This window comes from Ammodytes marinus (assembly GCF_949987685.1).
Source record: "Ammodytes marinus genome assembly, chromosome: 13".
Lineage (NCBI taxonomy): Eukaryota > Metazoa > Chordata > Actinopteri > Uranoscopiformes > Ammodytidae > Ammodytes > Ammodytes marinus.
Window position 1 is genome coordinate 4,050,746 of NC_137217.1, and position 21,955 is coordinate 4,072,700.

The 21,955-nt window shown below is 41.3% G+C and overlaps 1 protein-coding gene across 2 annotated transcripts in view; it reads left to right on the forward strand.

The window, feature by feature from the left end:
- Nucleotides 1-21,955, forward strand: part of grik2 (glutamate receptor, ionotropic, kainate 2) — a gene marked incomplete at both ends in the record, with an annotated part of 229,510 nt that overhangs the window by 181,308 nt on the left and 26,247 nt on the right. For both annotated transcript variants that reach the window (XM_080039407.1, XM_080039408.1), the window contains 2 exons: nucleotides 2,870-3,087; nucleotides 11,730-11,955. In XM_080039407.1, the coding sequence (XP_079895533.1) occupies nucleotides 2,870-3,087; nucleotides 11,730-11,955 (444 nt within the window). The remainder of the gene's footprint in view (nucleotides 1-2,869; nucleotides 3,088-11,729; nucleotides 11,956-21,955) is intronic.

Sequence of the window (21,955 nt, forward strand, 5' to 3'; positions counted from 1 at the left end):
TTAACTAACAGGTAATTAATGTACCCTTATTGTAATGTGTTACCCTATCAAGTCTGTCCACGAGTGTAATAAATGTCATGTTTTTGAGCTACTAGTTGAATTCTAGAGTAGTGTTGTTTGTTTGGAAAAGCCAGCAGAGCAGGTGTGTAGAGCTGACCAGTTGAGAAGATGTGGCTGAGGGTTCCAGAGAGCTATGTTGGATTTAGACTGTAGTGCACTGTAAAGAGGCTCCCCTGCCCGGTGGCTTGCTCCACCCCCCCTGTCCCCCAGAAAACTGTGGGATGTGTGTGTTTTGGTCCTGACGTTACCTTGAGTACATGACAGTCAGCCCCAACCAGGCTCTGTTTGGGTCAAATAGCTTCTACAGAGTTATTTTTTATTATTTAGATATTTTTTGCTTTTCAGGTTTCTGAAGTGGAATATCGTATAACATGCTAAATGCTAAGTGGTTACATGTTCCACTTTTAAAACCTACATATGATTGCCGAACACATGGGTCCAACACAAAAACAAGCATACACCACAACAAAAGTAACGGATGCATATTTATTATACATGTGTCATGCCTGCTACTACCTTGATAGTTGTTCTTGGTTGTGGTTTGTTGAATGGGTCACGTTTTTTTTTACGAGACTGTATGATTGGTCATTTGTTTCAAGAGATAACATTTACATTTAAGTCGTGGTTTATTGCTAGTAGCAGGGCCAGCAATAGCTTTTTGAGGGCACTCTGAATGATGAGCATCGTGTGGGGGCCTCAATGTTTAAATTACGCAATTACTTAGTAACATTACTTTACCTTCAATGTGTGTCTTACATGTTTTTACAATTCCAACCATATTTGTATTTAGAGCTATGATCCATGAGCAGACATGAGTCAAGTCAAATCAAGTCAATTTGAATTTTGCATAACTCAATATCACATATCTCAAATCTGCTACAAAGGAGAATGACTGTGACTGCTGATAAACACAAAGTAACCCCTGTCCTTTACAGAGACCTCAGACCAAATTCAGTCTGAGTGTTCCAATAAGTTCCACACATTTTTATAGTTAGTCTTCTAATATACTGTATCACGCTTGACTGTGTGGGAGGCATTACTAAGATCCAATAACACAAAGTAATAACACATATTGCCATATTATGTGTGGTTTAGGCTTAAAACTGCATGAAAATATAAATGTAACACCTCGCATTTAAAGTGGTATCACGGTGCTACAAAAAGAGTAGGTGTAGTGCCATTTCTCCATTCTTTGAGCTCGTAAACATTACTAAAAGAAAACCCATTCTGTAACTTGTGAAAGGCGATATACAGTCATTGTGTTGAAGCAGCTGTTGTTTTCTATCATCTTGGAGTTTAAAGTGGCTCAGAGGAACTTTCAGTTTGTGTTAATTCTAGCGTCCCCTTTGGACAAAAGTGGTAGTGTTTTTACCACGTCAGCTGATATTTCCTGGGTGAGCATACCCAGGCAAATGCATTCAGAAATGCTATATCAAAATAGCATTATTTGCGCTGATGGTCTCGTTTGCTGTTACATATAATTTATGATCATCAGAGGAAACATTTGACTGTTTCAGAAATATTCAAAAGTTCCTCATAGCTACTTTATAAAAAACATTTGTTGTCATTGCTTAACAGGTAAGTCTAATCTACCAAAAACGTGATTTACTGTCGATACAGTGAAGTAACCCTGGGATACCCATTACCCCCTCCAAGCTTGTCCTTCCCTCTCAATAGCGTTATCAATAGCTGTGGGCTGCAGCTGGCATGTTTTTCCCTTCATGCTCTTTCTACTAGACAGCTCACTCTGGGGACTGTGAGAAGGAAAGAAAGTTTAATGAAAAGTGAGAGTGCAGATTGAGTCTCTCACAAAGGGAGTGGACCACAGAGTTCTTAACCTCCTATCTCTTTTGACTCCTTATCGGCTTTCCCTCCGAGTGAATGTGCCTAAATCCCTCCTTTCAATTGCTTAAGCCACTTGAGTATAATGGTCCTGATAGAACCCAGACCCACCTTCTTCTTTCACCCGCGCAACAAACCTCACTCACTCACTTACTCCCAGTCTACCCACGCACATATGCTCCTCCATGCTCTTCATACATTCCGTATGAAACTTGAATGAAACATAGTCAGACTATTGTATAAAATTAAACTGTAGCAAACCGTGAACATAACCTATGTGGTGCCACGCAGAACATCTCCATACCATATACCATATATGGTAGTCCTCAGTGGACTCACCTTCACTGTTGAAGTAAATCCACAGTGGAGAGAGTTTTGTGTTTTTGTGAAAATTGACATGCAATTTCACGCTGTCGTCCAATTTTAAACCAGCTTGACGGATGTGATGTTTGAGGTCCCACAGAGCTGAGGAGAACAAAATAGTGGAATGTATTGAATTTAGCTGTCCAATCTAATTTCATAAAACCCTGTTTTACTAGAGTATACCATAGCACGGGTAAAATGGTGAAATAATTTTTCTTTCTTTGGTCTAGGCAACCAAACCAAATTATTGCTAAGCCTTATGGCCGTACCATCTAATAATAGGCCACCACCACATATGCTTAATAGGTGCACTTGAGGATCAAGGGGGGCACTCACTCTTGAAGCTGGGCACCCCATCAAAAGTGACAAAAGTCAACCTGTGACAGTAGGAATGTATTGCTCAATAACAATGGTTTGTAGACAGTTGTATGTCTTAAATAGCACAGTGGTTTGTCTATTCTATAAAACTATATGACGCTGCTCACTCGTGTGTGTGTGTGCCAGGCAGCAGATACAGAGGCCTGGCTTGGCCTGGGTGCTGCCCCCTCCTCCCAAAGCAGTGTTGTTCCACTCCTCACCCCCTCACTCTTCTCCTCTCGTCCAGGGTCTGAGCTCATGCCGAAAGCCCTCTCCACCAGAATAGTAGGAGGGATCTGGTGGTTCTTCACGCTCATCATCATCTCGTCCTACACGGCCAACCTGGCAGCCTTCCTCACCGTGGAGAGGATGGAGTCGCCCATCGACTCTGCCGACGACCTGGCCAAGCAGACCAAGATAGAGTACGGGCTGGTAGAAGAGGGCTCCACCATGGCCTTCTTTAAGGTTGGTCACAGCTGGATATTATCATTCAAGTCTTTTCTATGGTCTGTTGGCCTTGTATCACCCACATTTAGTATGACACAATGAGGGCTCCTGTTGAAGATCGAAGCTTGAGACGGTCACTATTTTGTTGTGATATAAATTACGTCAAAGCTGCACGGTTTATAGAAAAGGTGTTCTTGTGGTGAGGTACTGCAGAGTGCGGTTTTTGCATGAAAAAAGAATTATCGCTTGAGGTGGTTTTTGACGTACGCGAAGAAAAGAGTTAATGCGCAACATGGGAGATGGAAATAAATGATACTAGAATAAGTTCTGATAAAGTGAACATTTAACTCACGTGACTGGTCAGCTGTTTGCTCATTGCATTGCCTTGGCTGCAGCTGCATGCATCATAACCTCTCCATAATGTCTTCATCTCTGAACAGCAGCACACTTGGAGAATACTAACTTCACTGAAAAGACAATGACAACTTGCCCGTAGGAAACCATTTCCTGCACTCTCTCCATGTTTGTTTTGTTTTGGGTTTGTACCATCTACTTATTCTGCTTTATACCACGGTTACGCTACGTTTCCTATAGTGCCATCTTCAGACCAAAATAAAGTTTATCCGCTCCAACCACTTTGATGGAAATGCACAATGCACATTCGGGGCGGCAGTGGCGAAGTGGGTAGGGAGTCTGCCTCTGGAGTGCAGGGTCGGAGGTTTGATTCCCCGCCTACCCACATGTCGAAGTGTCCCTGGGCAAGACACTGAACCCCAAATTGCTCCCGATGGTTCAGACAGCGCCTTGCTTGGCAGCTACTGCCATCGGTGTTTGAGTGTATGTATAAAAAATGTGTATTGTGAAGCGCCTTGTGACCCTGGTCTGTGAAGGGCGCTATATAAATAAAGCTTACTTACTTACTTACATTATGAACTTCTTGTCTGCAGACTTTCACAAGATTTGTTACACATTTAGATTGAAACCTGGCTCTAGTCGCTATGGAGTGACCATGATCAAACACTGCTGTACCTTTCTGCCAGTGGAATAACCTGGGAGCATGGAGCAGTTGAAGGCTCTGCCTGCTAATCCCCTCAGTGTAGGATCATATAGAATACATGTCAAGGCTGTTAATCCAGGCAGAGAAGAGAACTTCTCTGCATAAGATCCCTTTGATCCAACTTTCTCAGCGCTGATTTTAATTTCTTTTTTAATTTTGCAATTAGTAGTTGCCACTCGGACACACACGGGCGCATGTGTGTGTGTGTGTGTGTGTGTGTGTGTGTGTGTGTGTGTGTGTGTGTGTGTGTGTGTGTGTGCGTGTGTGTGGGTGTGTGTGTGTGTGTGTGTGTGTGTGTGTGTGGGTGTGTGTGTGTCACCAATTCATTAGAAAACTGCTTTCCTGATAGTCTCTTAATCATTTCACCATTCAAATGAATGGAAGCAAGCAACAGCTGGTGTAAGGCGCAGCATATTAGCTTGATTAGCATCCTAACTCTGCAGCCATCATTTGCAGCCTCAGGTCCAGACACTGTTAGTCTGAATCATATGTGCATTATGGGCCAGGTATATGGCGACACAGAAGAATACCAGTGTTGATTTGGTCAGATTTTAGGGTGCTTCAACGTATGCTCTGAACGTGTGATATCTTCGCACAATGGTTCCTAAATAAGAAAATGTCATTGCTCAAATAATCACCTCACATTAGATTAAAAAAAAGAAAAGAAAAACATTCCATTTTGACACAGCATAACATAAATTCCCTGCAAGAAATCAACAAAATATCTTTTGAGTTTTGGTTACAACTCCTCTTCTTACATTATTCCAGGTGTCCTGATATCAAGGTTCCACGTTCTTTATTGTCATTTTGTTTGTCCGTTCACTTCTCCTGTGCGCAAAACGGAAAAACATTAGACATAAAGTGCAACATTAAAACGATCGTAGTATAACACATGATCTTGAATCTACATCAAACGTTTACTGGTGTGCTTCCAGGCAAAAAAAAAAAAACTGTCTGGATTAAAAAGCTTTGGGTGACACATCCAACTTTAAAGCAAACTTTACCTCTTGAGAATACTGTGATTGTCTCACAGGTTCAATGAGCAGCCCTTGTCTGCACTAATGGTAAATGTTTTGCAAAGTGTGTTCAAAGTACTAGTTGTGAAAAGAGAAGATACGTCTGCTAAGTGAACAAAACACCATTAAAAGTCTAGTTTAATGAAATGCATTAGCTCATTCCCATTAGCTCCTAGTGGTTTCTTGAAAAAGCAGATTTGGTGTTATATATATTCATGGGGCCGGCCCAAGCCTTCATGGGGCCCTGCGCAGAATTTGATTAGGGAGTCCTCTCCAATGTTAGCGCTGCCCAAATCATTGACTATTGTTAAATTTCATTCATACACCCAGTGTTTTCTGCTATTGCCTCCAATCTCCAGCTGGGTGAAAATAGAACCCAGTCGAGATCCCGACCCTACTAGGGGGGTGTGGGGATGTACACTGATGTTTTTCATTGGCTAGTTTAACATAATGCAGTCTGACACATTCATTTCTTAATGCTGTCTGACAACACCACGGAAAGGAGTAAAGCCTGAGTAAAAGCATTGAACAAATGAAAGCCTATTGTGGAGGAATACATAAAGCCTTCAGACGGTGAGATGAAATATTTATGACAGAAGAAATATGTAATTGGCCAATTTTGGCCTGGAACACAAGGAGGGTTAAGCATTGCAGAATTTATATATATCCTTAAACTCATAATTTCTTTGTTGACATTGCTAGGCAATCTAAACAGGCACATTTTAAAACGAAATTTAAGGGCATAGAAAAAACTTTATAGATGGTGGTGGTTTTTACATTAACAACTAGTTTGTTAACCTTAAGCTTTTGCCCTCTATATACAGGTGCATACTGCCATGTGCATTTAGAACTTCAAAGAAACACCTGTTTTACAGGTATGAGGTCATACTGTCTGATTGCTAAAAGGTCATCCACACCTTCCAGCCAATCAGAATGCAGAATTTTCAGTGGCCATGGTTTTAAAATAAAATAATTTTCGAGAGGACATGTTATGTCATAAAATGCTATAATGCTCAAAGATTGATTATAAAAGTATGCTAATATGGTATTTTAAAATGTAGACTGTGTTATTTTATATATTATTATTTCCTAATAAAACGTCAGTAGAAATGTTGCCGATTCACAACTAAAACATGAAGCTGTTGTCACTGACCGGTCTAAAAAAAAAGTTACCACCTGGATTTTATTAAGCAAATAGGCAAGAGCCCTCCACCGGTCAAAAACTGCAGTGATTAATACGTTTCAGTTGGCAACAAGTTATTTAACCCTAATTGATGCAGTGAATAGCTTCTTATTTCTTAAACAACCATGTCAGAAGACAAACTGCTCAACCTCAGTACTCAAAGTGTATACAGTATACTCTTGGTCAAAAAGTACTCAACTATGAAACAAATGAAAGGGAATTTGCTTTTAAAACGTTTTTCAGCAGTACAAAGTGTATGTGTCGATTAACATAGGACTCAGCTCCAAAGGAGACAAAGGAATCAAATTGAGAAGCGAAGAAGTGGCACATATCTCATTCAAACTATAATGTAATAAAATAACATCTTAATCGTCGTATACATTTACAGTTATGAAAAGATTTGAACAGAACATTTATACACCTCAAAGTACTATCTCATGTTGGATGGAGAATGATGATTTAAGTGAACACGGTTACAACTAAAACATGTAGCTCTTGTCATGTAATATGAAAGATAATCTAAATACTTTAAAAAATAAGCAGTGAATCTGGACCAATTACCTGTTTGGTCAAACAAAAATATTATTTATTTTAAGTTTATTTGTTATTATAACATAAACTACAACATATAAAGCTAAAGACTTAACGTAATGAAATGGACCGCCTATCAGACCAAAGAAGAGACCGACCATTTATTTCTTATGTCTTTTTTGAGCATTAATGAGTCCAGGCAGATGCAGAGGGAATGTGGCCTCTACTGCGTCGACATATCCTGTCCACTGATCATGGTCTGAGCTGTTTAGAACACACTGTGGTGGTGGTGGATGGAGCGATTTCATTAGAAACATCATCAGTATAGTGGATTAAGTGCAGCACACTGACAGATGAGGCACACACACACACACACACACACGCACACACACACACACACCCACACACACACACACACACACACCCACACACGCACGCACGCACGCACGCACGCACGCACGCACGCACGCACGCACGCACGCACGCACGCACGCACGCACACACACACACACACACACACACACACACACACACACACACACACACACACGCACACACACACACACACACATCCCAGTCATGATGATTCAAACCCACGGAAGAAAAATAACAAAATACCCACTGTTTGGGTCATTATTGACTTGTGCTGTAAAGAATACGAGTCTAATGGCTGCTAATTATGTAAATGTTTTGCACAGGAGAGTCTGTGGATGCGTTGAAGTGTCTCACTCGTCTTTTCTTAGCCAAGGGCATTCCCCATAGACTGCTGCTACAATAACACTGAATAATTGAATAAGCAAATACGTGCCACTGCTGTGTATACGTCCTCCCTTTTAGCTAATAAAATCACATCTTATTAAAAGGCTTTGCAGGTTTATTCAACTTCTGTGTACGTTGGGGATAACTGGCCGAGTCTACTTCCTGACACAGTCACCTTTACATGGCTGTGGTATTGAGCTCCATGTCCCCATAGGCTAGACAAGCCTCCGTTGTTTTGCAATAGCCTAAAGGCCCTTTCCCACCGCCGCGCGGCAACTCGCCGCCTCCATTCATTTCAATGAGGGAAGGGCGGCTGAGGGGAGGCGGTTACAGCCGTGGCAGTTGGACCAGGAAGCGGTTGCCGCCCACGTGAACGCGCACAGTTTTTGCCCAACCGCTCAGCTTTCCCAAACACAAACATGTGGAACCAGCGATTGAAGCCAATTTTCTAGGGGAATTCTTTTTTAAACAGAACTGTATTTTTTCTCTGTACTTTTATTCTTCATAAAAGCTCATATAGACTATAACATCGTTATACGAGAGAGAAAGAGAAAAATAAGTGTGGTTGACTTCTAGTCAGACTATCCCAACAATACGATCACCGAAGCATCTCGCTGTCATTGCCCCCGAGACAGCAGCTACTTTTAAAAACGCCGGGCTCACCGGTGGAGTCCTCCGGGCAAGGAGGCGGTTGAGAGGAAGGTTGCCGCGCGGCGGTGGGAAAGAAAAATTATTCGTCTAGGTTGGTCGATTTATTTCATTTGTCTGATCCACTTAAAAAATTCAAATAAATTATGTCTTTCTAAATTCAAACACTTTTTTTATTGGCTTTTTCAATTGCTCTATAATGTCTTTTTCCCCTGGCTCTAGTGATCTAACCAAACTCCTTGCAAGTATCATTAAGAATCATTCCATATCATGTCATGTTGACACTAGTAAATAGAGAATGGGGGGGGGGGGGGGGCAATGTGATTCCTCTATCTACGTACATTGTGGTATCTGATCTGGTGCTATCACAGTTAACTTCATTGAAGGTCGAGCTGACATTTACAAATGTGACTATGAGCGGAGAATTGTATAGTATATATATATCATATATAGTACATGTCAGTTCTGGCATGAGACAATGCTTTATAAGAGCAGAGTTGTTGTTTGTGCTACATAATACATGTAAACTACTTGGCAAGCAGTGAGCACTGAGCCTCAAGCAGGACCAACAGAGTGTTGCTGCTGATGACAAGTCAAGGGTTACCTCACACACACACACACACACACACACACACACACACACACACACATGCACCCACGCATGCGCGCACACACACACACACACACACACACACACACACACACACACACACACACATTCAATATTGCATGGAGAAAAAGCTCAACCACATTGTGTACACTCACTCACTGAAACATGGGATGACAAATAAGTAAATAGTACCTTGTTTAAAAAGTATGCTTTTGAGACTGTCCTCAACAGAACAAAAGAGAATATGGTCATTTAATCAAACAACAAAAGTCAAATTTCCCTGACACGCAACCTTTTTCTGCATGAATACATTTTTAAGTCCATATTGACAATGTAAAGCAGTTATCAGTGTATCAAATGAATGCAAAGAAAGTTAGCTTGTGAACTTATTTCGAATAGTATGTAATGAGCAATTATTTCTTCATTTGAATCCACACAGAGTGTTTTATATTATTAATAATAATAATAATAATAATAATAATAATAATAATAATAATAATAATAATAATAATAATAATAATAATAATAATAATAATAATAATAATAATAATGGATCGGATTTATATAGCGCTTTTAATCACACTCAAAGCGCTTTACGGGTTCCATTCATTCACACACAGTCATACTGGTGGTGGTAAACTACAATAGTAGCCACAGCTGCCCAGGGGCAGACTAACGGAAGCGTTGCTGCCATCCCGCGCCAATGGCCCCTCCGACCACCACCTCATACAGCAGTCATACACATTCACACGGGGCAAGGTGGGTGAAGTGCACAAGGACACAACAACCATGACACAAGTGGCAGGGTGGGAATCGAACCGCCAACCCTTGGATCATTGGCCGACCCACTCTACCACCTGAGCCAAAGTTGTCCCGTTTTGGTGTCTGACTCCCTGTCTCAGGTTCACTCTAGCATCACTAAGCATGTTGATCCCAGGCTGATGGTGCTTTTGGCTGGCCCTTTTCTCCCCATCAGCCCATATCACTCAATGCAGCTGCCTTTCAGCGCTTGTCAAATGTGATTTAAGGACAAACTGTATGAAAACAAATGTACCACATATTGGAATACAGGTTAAGATTGTAAAGCAATGTTCATCATCATCATCATCTTCAACCGCTCATCCGAAATCGGGTCGCGGGGGCAGCAGCTTGAGCAGGGAACCCCAAACTTCTCTTTCCCGGGCCACATCAACCAGCTCTGACTGGAGGATCCCGAGGCGTTCCCAGGCCAGCGTGGAGACATAATCTCTCCACCTAGTCCTGGGTCTTCCCCGAGGCCTCCTTCCAGCTGGACGCTCCTGGAACACCTCCCTATGGAGGCGCCCTGGGGGCATCCTTACCAGATGCCCGAACCACCTCAACTGGCTCCTTTCAATGCAAAGGAGTAGCGGCTCTGCCCCGAGTTCCTCACGAATGACTGAGCTTCTCACCCTATCTCTAAGGGAGACGCCAGCCACCCTCCTGAGAAAGCCCATTTCGGCTGCTTGTACCCGCAATCTGGTTCTTTTGGTCATTACCCAGCCTTCATGACCATAGGTGAGGGTAGGAACAAAGATCGACCGGTAGATCGAAAGCTTTTCCTTACGACTCAGCTCTCTTTTCGTCACAACAGTGCGGTAAAGCGAGTGTAAAACCGCCCCTGCTGCTCTGATTCTCCGGCCAATCTCACGCTCCATTGTTCCCTCACTCGCAAACAAGACCCCGAGGTACTTGAACTCCTTCACTTGGGGTAAAGCAATGTTAAATAATCAATATGAAGAAGGGATTAACTCGCAGATTTGCAGATAGGCAGATCTGATTTTAGTATCCAATAACCTGGAATATTCAGATTCAGTTGGTAGTTAAGAAGAAATATATGATAAATTCTGCAAATGCTATGGATGGATTTAAAAAAACATTTTTTTTACACTTTGCTATTTGGTTTTGAACACTATTTATTGTGTGTACCTATTGATGTCGTCTCTGGATCCCTGTGTGTGTGTGTAGGCTTTGAAGAGAAGGCCCACCATGGGCTCTGTGCTTGACTTGTAGAGTGTGTAGGTGGTTATCTATCCCTCCCTCCCGTGTATTCACAGCCACTGCTCTGGCCTTATCAGCAGTCCTGGAGCTTTGCATGCTCAATCGCCTGATTTGTCAAGGGTGACTCTCGAGAAGATTCTGATAGGCACTCGGCAAATCACCCAGTTGATCTAAAATATCGACCGACCCGCAAAAAGTCATTACACACAATAATGGCGGGCAGGACCTTGAAGATGTGACTTAATTAGGTTTCAAATGGTTTCAAAAAAATGCCTTCAAAATCGGCTCGCCCCTAGAGAGTAATGTGCTCTTGCACTTTTTTTTTCCTCCCATGATTACAGGTGTAGAAAGCGAGGCACATTGCCACTGACAATGCTGCCTATAGGTGATAGCAGCGGCACACACACACATGCATGGCCACACCAAATCAGACTACTGCTTTTCCATTTAGTATGCTCGTCTGCCTAAGCATAGATTCTCCCTATACGAGAGGTTATGACTGAGGCAGACCGGGGATACTATAGCACTGCTGCCGGATGCTGACGTGTTTTCCTAATGACATTTTGAAAAATAATTGAATGTAAACGGTTCTGCAGGCCTTGATAGAGCTGCCACACATTGGCAGTATTTAAATGGTGGGTGCTATGCTAGTCATTGTTTATCTATTAGTAGTCACTTAGGATCATAGCTGGGACACAAATAATCCTCTGTATACATTCTTCAACCTGGAAGTTCATGTTCATCAAAACACTGCAGACCTCTTCCAGTAATTACATGTCACACAGTTTATTTATTTTGATTCTTGTATGTAGTAAGGATTGTGTCTCTACCCCCCAGAAAACCAAGATCTCCACCTATGACAAGATGTGGGAGTTCATGAGCAGTCGGAAACACTCTGTGCTGGTGAAGGACATCGACGAAGGCATCCACCGCGTGCTCACCTCGGACTACGCCTTCCTCATGGAGTCCACCACCATCGAGTTTGTCACGCAGCGCAACTGCAACCTCACCCAGATCGGAGGCCTGATCGACTCCAAAGCCTACGGGGTGGGCACCCCAATGGGTATGTACCCTACGATTATAAGAGCTACGATGGATAAAGAATGTATTTATTTGCTATGTTTCTCCTTTTATTCTTTGCCATTTAATTAATTAACTTATTACTGTTTTCTTTTTTAATATTTATTATGCACTGGCCAAAGTAGCACTGCAATTTCATTGGATACCTGTTATGAAATGACAATAAAGATTCTATTCTATTCTATTCTTCTATTCTATTTGTGCAGGGTTAGGGTTAGGGCAAATCAAAAGGCTCTTATCAAGTCAAGTTAACTTCATTGTCAAATTCTGTAATATGTAAGTGTGGCACAATATAGCATCCTAAATTAAGGGATGTCTACGTTTCTCTGGTCCGTTCTGTTAGAAAAAGTGTTCAATCTGTTTGTTGTGATATGTACAATGCTTTGAGAATGACAAGTAATTTAACTTCTAATTCGTCAATCTCCTTGCCGATTTTTTTTTAAATGTGGCTAACATGGCTACAGATAGCCATCAAAGCCAGTCTGACTAATGGACAGACAGGCATTTAGAGCTGACAAATATTGCTTGCATTCATTTTGGAATGTTTAATGTAGATAGCAGGTAAATTGCAATCACATTTTACAGCCAAACATCACGGAACATTAATCAGGTGTATGTTTTTTGGTCCCTGTCATAGCCCTACAGTTCAACCATGTAACAATATTCTGACATTGCAGTTGAAGGTAAGGGCTTGGAGGTTGGAGCTCTGTGTAAATGTCTAAATGTCTTTAGTTGGATCAATCAATGCTGTGTTCCGTCTGCATTGGAAGTCGGAGGTGTGAACTGGCAGGGACCATCACATCTGAGTTGACTTCAGTTGCACAAGTGGGAAAGCAAGAATGTTCACCTTTAGCAATCCCCTCTTGTAAGCCATTGTTAGCAATGTTAGTTGATAACAACGCTCTATGTTGTATTTAGTGCATAGGAAATGAGCAGTAACAGGTGTACAGGTGATTTCAGGTGACACAAATAATACAAAAGAGCTAACGTGTTCTCACTGCAGCCATGTTGAATGTTGAACTCGGTGTCTGTGAAGTTTCTCACAGTTTCCTAGTAGGAATTTCGAATAAGTCACAACAATGAGACGACATTTTTAAAATAAAAGATACAATAAACAACTGTGTAGACTGTATTCCGATGTGTGTATGCAACATAACCACCATAACCGTAACCAACGGTGAGGGATACTGTGCCAACTCTGACCAATTTGTCGCCCAAGATTTGAGAATGCTCTATTATACAAACTGGCCTTGCTTGGCCCACTGTCACTGCCATTCCTATGCTGCTTCTGAGATTGAATCAACTGGGCTACAGGTAAAGGTAAAGAAATGTAATGTTTAATAGAATAAGCCCCCAGACATTTGGGGTGAATCACATGTGTCAAAGTTTTACTTCAACATTGTGGGGTACACATTATAAGTGTGAGGGTTTGGGGACCTTCATAAGTTCATAACTTCTAAATTCCTGCATTTTGGTACGTTTTTATGCACTAATTTGTGCCGATAGACCACCGCCTATAACACCTATGCCACGGGCCGCCCCTGTATACGTAGCATGGAAAATATCCAGCAGGCAGAGTGTAATATTAAGAATAAGGAGGGTGGCACTTGACACATTGTATGTGCGGAGGTGCAACATTTGTTAATAAGGCTCAGAGGCAAAATGTTATAATCCTGTTCCAAACGCAGTCAAAAGAAAAGACTGGGGTTAAGTACCTGCAGAATTACAATTTGCAGATTATTTAACCTGATGACCTGATGGAGAAGGCTGCCACTAATCATATTCATTCTCCAAGAGCAGGTTATAATAATTATAATAGTTCCTAAAGTGTTTAGGCCTACTGCAAATAGGGCTTTTGAGCAACATGCTGTACCAATGAATGCCAGTGAAAAAAAAACGTTAAGCTGGAAAATACTGGCTACTTGGACTATTATTTTTTTTGAAGAATGCTTCTGTTTTATGTAATTCCTCCCTAGAAAATATCAAAAACATACGACCGGAAATATAAGATGATGCTAAAGTTAGGTTAATACCCAATATATATATTGATCTATTCATTTGATACAGAATTGCTGATGGCATTACAGTTGCGAATGTACTGTGTTTGTTTATCTTCAGATGTGGTTTAAAATGCAGGCTGTACGGACAGTTCTACAATAACTTTTTCTACAGTTTTCCTGGATGAACGCAGAATAATTTAGCGGTCTGTCATTTGTCTATGGTTCTGCTTTTCAAAATGGAGATACATGGTGCAGTGTATTGTATTGAAAACATTTCAGATGAGACACTTTTCTAGAGCTGTAGGAACCAGCATAATTACAATTTCCCTTGTGTCTGGTTGGGTTCAGTTCATCTGAGTGGATGTTTTCCAGGCTTGAGTCAGAGGTTTATGCAATAAATCATCCTTTATGAATGGCTTTTTCAGGCACAAGTTATTATATATTGTTCTTATCTGAACCAAATCCAACAATGTTTTAGTCCATGCCCTAATAGTTTATGACTTCTCTATGCCTGTGATTCAATACCATTGTTTTCTGCTAAATATAAACCATTAAAAAAAACTAAAAAGATACACATAAAAAAAGGAGTAAAGAGTAAATCTGCTAAACAGCTAGCAATTGTAGGTTTTTAGCAAACTACTCGGACAGGAGGACATTTTAGGCGATGGAGTAATCCATACATGTTGCTCTAGTCAGTATTGGAGCAGCAGTACAGTATTTTGGGGATTTAGTCAATAATACATGGCATCTGTTCATTGTTGGTGTGGGTCTTTTTTCATAGGAATTATTTATGGGTAAGTGTTATATCAATATGTGATCAGCTCTTTATTGATGAAGCTACATCTGTGAAATATTCAAACGCGAGACTTATTGTTATCCCTCAAATGAAAATATTCTGATTGTCCCCATGTTAGCCTCGTACGGTGGTAATTTTGGAAACTCATAGATCCCCACATTGACATGAACATTTATAGAAATGATCTATTATAAGCATCTCCAGTCTGAAAGATGATCAGCATCCGCCTTCAAATAGCCTTTCTCTGTGGAGCATGATGAAAGCCAGTAGCTGCATTCCTCCTGACAAATCAGGGAAACGTCCTCTGGGACTGAGCGTTGGCAAGGTCGTTTGTTGCTGTTTGTGTATGCTTTGCTGGTCAGCCTCTGAAAGGTAATTTGAGTGACTGTTTTTGCTGTGTGTGAAAACAGTGGAGGTAGGCTGTATTTGCTTTGGGTGATTGCATTTCCTGACTGATGTACTCCCTTTCGAAAGCGTTGCTACTGTGTGTGTGTGTGTGTGTGTGTGTGTGTGTGTGTGTGTCCTGTGCGTGCACTTGTGAATTTGCCTGTTTGCCCTTATGTGTACTGTAAATGTGTGCTTGCTACTTGGGTACCTGCATACCTGACTATGAAACAAAACTTACGTAGCATCTATTTTACTCCGACTGCATACTTAAACAGTATATGGAATTATTCATATTATAGGCCTGTGTGTGTGTGTGTGTGTGTGTGTGTGTGTGTGTGTGTGTGTGTGTGTGTGTGTGTGTGTGTGTGTGTGTGTGTGTGTGTGTGTGTGTGTGTGTGTGTGTGTGTGTGTGTGTGTGTGTGTGTGTGTGTGTGTGTGTGTGTGTCACTGAAATAAAAATAAAAAATGTTTTGGGGTGGTGAAGGGAATGGAGGGAAAGTGAGTGCTTTGCCTGTTAGCAGCTTGTGCGCCGCACAGATTGTCCATAGTGAAGACAGGAGGGGTGTTAGCATCATTACTCCCTGGTGGCCCATTCACATGCAGTCGGAACAAGGTATTTAAATTGCTAATCCTACCCTTTTAGTACCCTTTACCATATGCAGCCTGTATTCCCATATAGTCGGTCCATTTAGCATATATCTCATTGACTTCGACAGAGAGTAGGTGTCGGCCTGCATTAGTGCTGATAGAGCAACAGCCGCTCTGCGCCAATGGCAGCTCCCTCAGCTTTATAATGGACAGACTATAAGCTCACCTCTTTAGCTGGGAGTCAGAGCCAATGTATTTACTGCATGGAACATTTCCCTATAAGTTCAGTTGACTTTTTACTTCAACATATGTAGGTTTGATGTGCAACAAAGATGGATCCTATGTGTCTCACTATTCTATTTATTGTTTTTTAAAGACAAATTAGCCATGAGTGTGGCCAAAGTAACCTTTTTTTTAAACGTGAAAAACATATCATTTATGATAATCTGCTATATGAGAATGTTGCCATCTGGAGCCCAAAACCTATTTTTAGGAACAGAGAAAGCCCAGCCCAAACTATTATAAAGGTACGAACACACTGCACTCCGCGGCGCGGCGGTTGGCCGCGCGAATCGCAGGTTCCGCGCCGCGTGATCATATTGGGTCATATTGTGTCCGCCGCCCGTCGCCCGACCAGAGTAGCCTTCTCCTGCTCTGGGGATATGCTGGCGCTGGTGCTAACCGGTGCTGAGAGCACCAGTCTGCTGTGCTGATGGTGCTTTACCCAAGCTAACCGGTGCTAACTTGGTTCATAAAGCAAAACTGATAGCTGTACACAGCAGGCAACAGACACAGAGGCTATTCACAGAACTTATGGGAGCAAACTGTGACTATTATGTTTTCATCCATCTTAATTTCCTCTGTCAGTCGTCCCGAAGCGAGTGACGTCGGGAGGAGCTCAACGCTGATTGGCTATCGCGGCGCAGCCGGCGGCGAAAAGTTCAATATTTTCAACTTCTGCGTGAACCGCTCGCCGCCGGCCGCCCATTCGCCCGGCGGCGCTCGAAATACATTGACTTTCTATGTAAACTCGCCGCGCGGCGGTGTGCAGTGTGTTGGCACCTTAAGGCTTCAGCAGATAGAGTGTGTAGTCCATTAAATGCATAATATGCATTATTTTGCCGCGTTTCTAGTGAGCTGCACAGACCTGAAAGATCATATCAGGGCAATGGGAATGGATTGTATCCCTATATGATCACACACTCTATCCCCAAACTATAACTCTACAAAAACAAAATAATGAACATACAAATGTATTCTCTTTTCATCATGTCAATTTCGAACTATTGCATCTGCCCCAGCCGTACTGTGTCTGTCTTCTGGCCATCAGGCAGGGCAGTCTAACCTCGTTTAGCACCCTGAACATATTCCAAGTGTGCCGAAATTGTTGCGACTGTACCGGTCTCATCTTGTCAGCGCATTTCAAAGCATCAATAACAACTTATCATCAGCCAAACTTTCTGTGCGTGTGTGTATTTCCAACTGGTCATTAAAGGTTCAGTAAGCGGAATGGTCAGTTTAGCTACCTTCCTGTCAGTGACTGCAGTTAGCAGTCCCCTCCCTTTTCCCTACGTCACCACATTAATGCACTGCTGTCTTCAAGCAGCGAGTTATCTAGCATCATCTCAGATCCATAAGTGTGATAAAACATGATAAAAACCATTAAAACGGACATTGGGAAGGATTTTTACCTGCTCTGCCATTGTAGGCGCATACACATTCACCCATCTGTCGCTCTGCACCTGCACCGGCAGTGAGACGGGTGCCTGTTTGTAGCGTTCTCTCTTCTGATTGGTTATCAGTAGTGGGATCCCTGAAAAGTTTATTTGCCGATTACATGGAGAGTGAGTGACTGAGAGATCGGCATTATGAAACATGCACACTATATAAGTTATCACTGTATGAATAAAGAGCGATTTAACACTTATATATACTTCACCTTTAAATGTAGTCACAGCCTGTTCTACCATCACAGGTTTTATTTATTTGGTGTGTTTTTTTTGCAGGGAGCTAGTGAGGCCTCACTGTCTCTCCCTCTGCTCTGAGAGGCTCACCAATCTGTGCATCATTCCTCATCCTTCCTTTTTCTCTTTGTCCCTCTCCCCGATGACTATCAATCTTCATTTAGCTTCATTAGGTTGTGTTAATTAACCAGGATGAGGGGAAGTGTATGTGCTGTGTGTGTCAGCATGCTACCGTCTCCGGGCTGTTCAGCTTGCTCTCATAAACAGGAAAGGGCCCAGAATGCATTGCTGTGAGATAGAAGATATCCAACACCGTGACCTGCTGCATCTTACCCCCAGGGATTCCCCCAGTGTATTCTGGGCATGGCGGACTAAATTGAAACCCCCACCTTGCAGAGGATAGGGAAGTTTGTTGTTTAGCCTACTGTTAATATTAAGTAGTATACCATGTCTCTGTTGGAAAAGGATACATACCCATTCACTTTGTATAGTCTATTATCAACATATTAAATATATTTACATAAAGAGATAGGCCAGGGTACTCCTCCCAAAATATAGGATACACAAAAAAGTAATTTGACAGAAAGCTCAAAATGAACCAAGAAAACATTATAGAACAATGTGTTTTAAGAAAGGATTTAAAAGAAGTCGCTGATTCAGAAAGCCTTTCCAAAATGACAGTATATCACCTTGAATTGTGGGGATAAGAGGTCCAATGACTGATGACTGAGAGAGGAGTGACAAATAAAAAAAATGATAATAGTCTTATTATTCATAAATAATATAAATACAAAATGACAATTGGATCCAGTTGAGGTCAGCCCGGATGCTACATCCATGTTATATACTATCTATGGTTCTGACAGAGGGATACATAAAGCTTTACTGGTCGTCTACTTGAATGCACTAGAGCCGTACCAACTCAGAATGTTCTTATTCCAATTAGATCTGCGGAGGAAAATCAATATATTGAACACAACATTTTAATCCTCAGTAGGATTTTCTTTTGCCTTTCCCAGTTTGGTTTTTGTGTTGGCGCTCGCTCAAGAAGACTCAATGTCGATGCTCACGCTTCTTTTCTACGGTGTTTGATGTATAACCGATGACACATTATCGCCTATGGCGTGGCCTGGCATGATTATGTAATGTACATTGACCGGCCAAAACAAAACAAAAAATCGTCTCAACTATAATCTACGTAGACTGCGTGGTTCTGACTGATGATTCGAATTTACTTCAAGGGGCAGCCCTAAAATGCACATACAATTCGTTAATTGTCTTAATTTCTTTAATCTATTGTAAGGGCTTTTTCTCTTATACAAGCATGTTGTGAAAACAGCATGAGGTGTAACAAGATCTTGCCAATAGATGGATAGATACTTTATTCATCTCCGGGGGAGGGGGAGGAGGTGCAATGCATCTTTATGATCAATAACTGTATTGTAAGGAAAGACTAGGACTTGGTGATGAGGTCACTGGAGTGGGAGTGAGTGAACAGATGAGCAGCAGAGTTCCGGATGTCCTGGAGTTTACCAAAGACGTTGGATCATGTGTCAGAAGAGAAATAAAGGGAGGGGCATTTCTTTATTGAATAAGCTAGCTGTTGAGGTTTCTAGCTTTGGACTAAAGCTATGGGCTGATCATATGACGCTGCACTGACCACTAGACAAGCATATCAGTTTTGAGCAATGATTTGTAACTGAGTATAAAGGCCACTGATCTTTGCGTAGCCTTGAAGTCTCAGCGCCAGACTCACAATCTGGTTCTCTGAATGGAAATGGTGGATGATCTGATGGTGTGTGCAGTTTATTTACAACTCTAAACTAAAACCAATTTGCAAATAATTCTAATAATAATTAATTTTAGTGCTTTTCAAGGCACTCAAAGACACTTTATGATAAAATACACAATCAAATTAAAAAAGCAGATGTAGCAATAAAGCCAACAAAATAAACAAAAGCAAAGAAGAGTATAATGAAAAGTAAGTGGTGCATTACATTCAGCATAAAACAGCACTAGTAATGTAAATATGTAACATTAATACGTAATGTAAACATGTAAACATTTTATATTAGTTTTTTTTAATAGTCATTTTGAATGTGTCCATGTCGGTACAGTCTAAAAAGTGTATTTTCGACAATCCAAAGGAAAACACTGTTGTTGTATTTTCAACTTGGTGGGTCAGCAGTAATCTTCAGATTGTTAACCCATTTGATGCTAATGTGAATGTGGGTTACTATGACCACAAAACAAGGTCTTGACTGTATGACACGGTTCTTATGTTCATCTGGTCTGATGGTATCACAGCTGAGGTCCTTTTCCATTTGTTTTTCGATTGTCCATAAGCCGGCCCAATTTCAAGGCTCCCTGTGTCTTTGTCATATAACCAGTGATTTATCTGACACACGTTGCATGGCTTGTTGTTCCACTCCGCTGCCCAAGAGAAGGTATCTAACTGTAGATAGGCAATGAATAACTGAAAGCGGGATTGCGATTCACATTGGAAATCTCCATGATGATAGCTGCTTTTTGAGACATGCTGAGCGGCTTGCTATGAAATGGAGAGGGAGATACTAGAAGCCCTTGTTCCAGAGACATGTAAGACAGAAGCTATGTTGAAGAGAACTCAGCTTTGTGACCGAGGGCTGGAGCTTTCGTGTCCACTACATAAGATTGCTGCCAAACCAGTTCTGCATACTAACTAGTATAGTCACAGAAGAGATGGCTAATGCAAGACTAGTTGAAGAAATGAAGGACCACAGAGTGCTTACAGTGATACACCCTATGTTCCAAAAGCCCTTTCTTTCCACAGCCCTATGTTCCCACAATTATCTGTGTGTGTGTGTGTGTGTGTGTGTGTGTGTGTGTGTGTGTGTCCGTTCCCTGTCCCCTGTCCCCTAACCCTAACCACCCAGCTGTGATACTTGAAATAAAAAAGCAGTAAACATTTTGTATGGTAGAAAAATAAAAAATAGCAACACAACTCATAATAAAACAAATAGAAACATACGTCAATTTAAGAAAGATAATATTATGTCTCAGAATCTAGTTAATAAGTAACTGTGATAATAAGTAACTTAATCACAATTACAAACACTGTTGGTCAATATGGGACTTCTGGGATATGGAAAGCTTAATAACAATTAGCAGCATTTGCAGCTATATGAGGTCTGGTAATCGTAATGGTAAACATTTTTTTGAAAACAGTGACAATGCTTTAGACTTTATCTCTACCCATTAAAGGGAGACACTGCAGGTGAAAAGGGTACAATGTATAACTTATTGTCTGGACTACTGCCTGATCTACAGTTTGATCTAACATAACAAATAATGAACAACTACATCTATGAATAAAAAATAAAAACTTCAAATTATTGTTGTTTCATTTGTTAAACTTAAAATATGTATCAATGCCACGTTTTGTCGCTTGTAGCCTACGATGTGAAACATAATTTTCGAATTTATTGTTGCTGCTGGATGCAAGAAGAATAGGCTCAAGCTAAATTCTGCGCAGCTTAGCTCTAAACTGACACAGGGATAGTAGTATTGATGGTCTAACTTGTTAATATGGGAAGCAAAATAACATCAAGCACTTCATGCAAATCACAGCGTGAACCTGTGTTGGCACGTTGCGGGAGACGCTCCCCTCTCCATCTGATCGCTGAACACATCAGCATGTTTACATGTCATCTCTATCAAATGTAATATATTGGCTCTGGGCTCCCGGTCAAACCACAACTCATTAACTTAACAATGGCGACAACAACACATTCCCACGATGTGAAGCTGACGGCGATTTATTAAAAAATTAAATAAATAAAAAGGCACGGTGCTTCCTGCATTTGGGTCGGAGCGAGGTCGGGGCATATTCACACCACAAACGAACTGCACCAGAGTTGGTTTGGTGAAATTGTTTGAATCGCCCCCGAGTGCGATTGCTGTATTCACACCTGCCTGAAAGATCCAGTAAGGCCGTGATGGTTTATTGGCCTATGGCATGTGCCACAGCGACCGTCTGACTAATCGATTATCAGAGATGTAGAGCTAAATGGCACTTACCATTTTACATAAGTGGCAAGCCAGCAGAACAACGGTATGTGCTAGTATGAAATGGCACGTGTTCCTCAAAGCATATCGAAAATGTATTTGTAAGACAAATACATGGTATTTCTTGATTTATAAAATGAAAAATCTGTTAATTAAAAACGTTGGACAGCATGGAACTGTCCAACGTTTTATATATTGAAC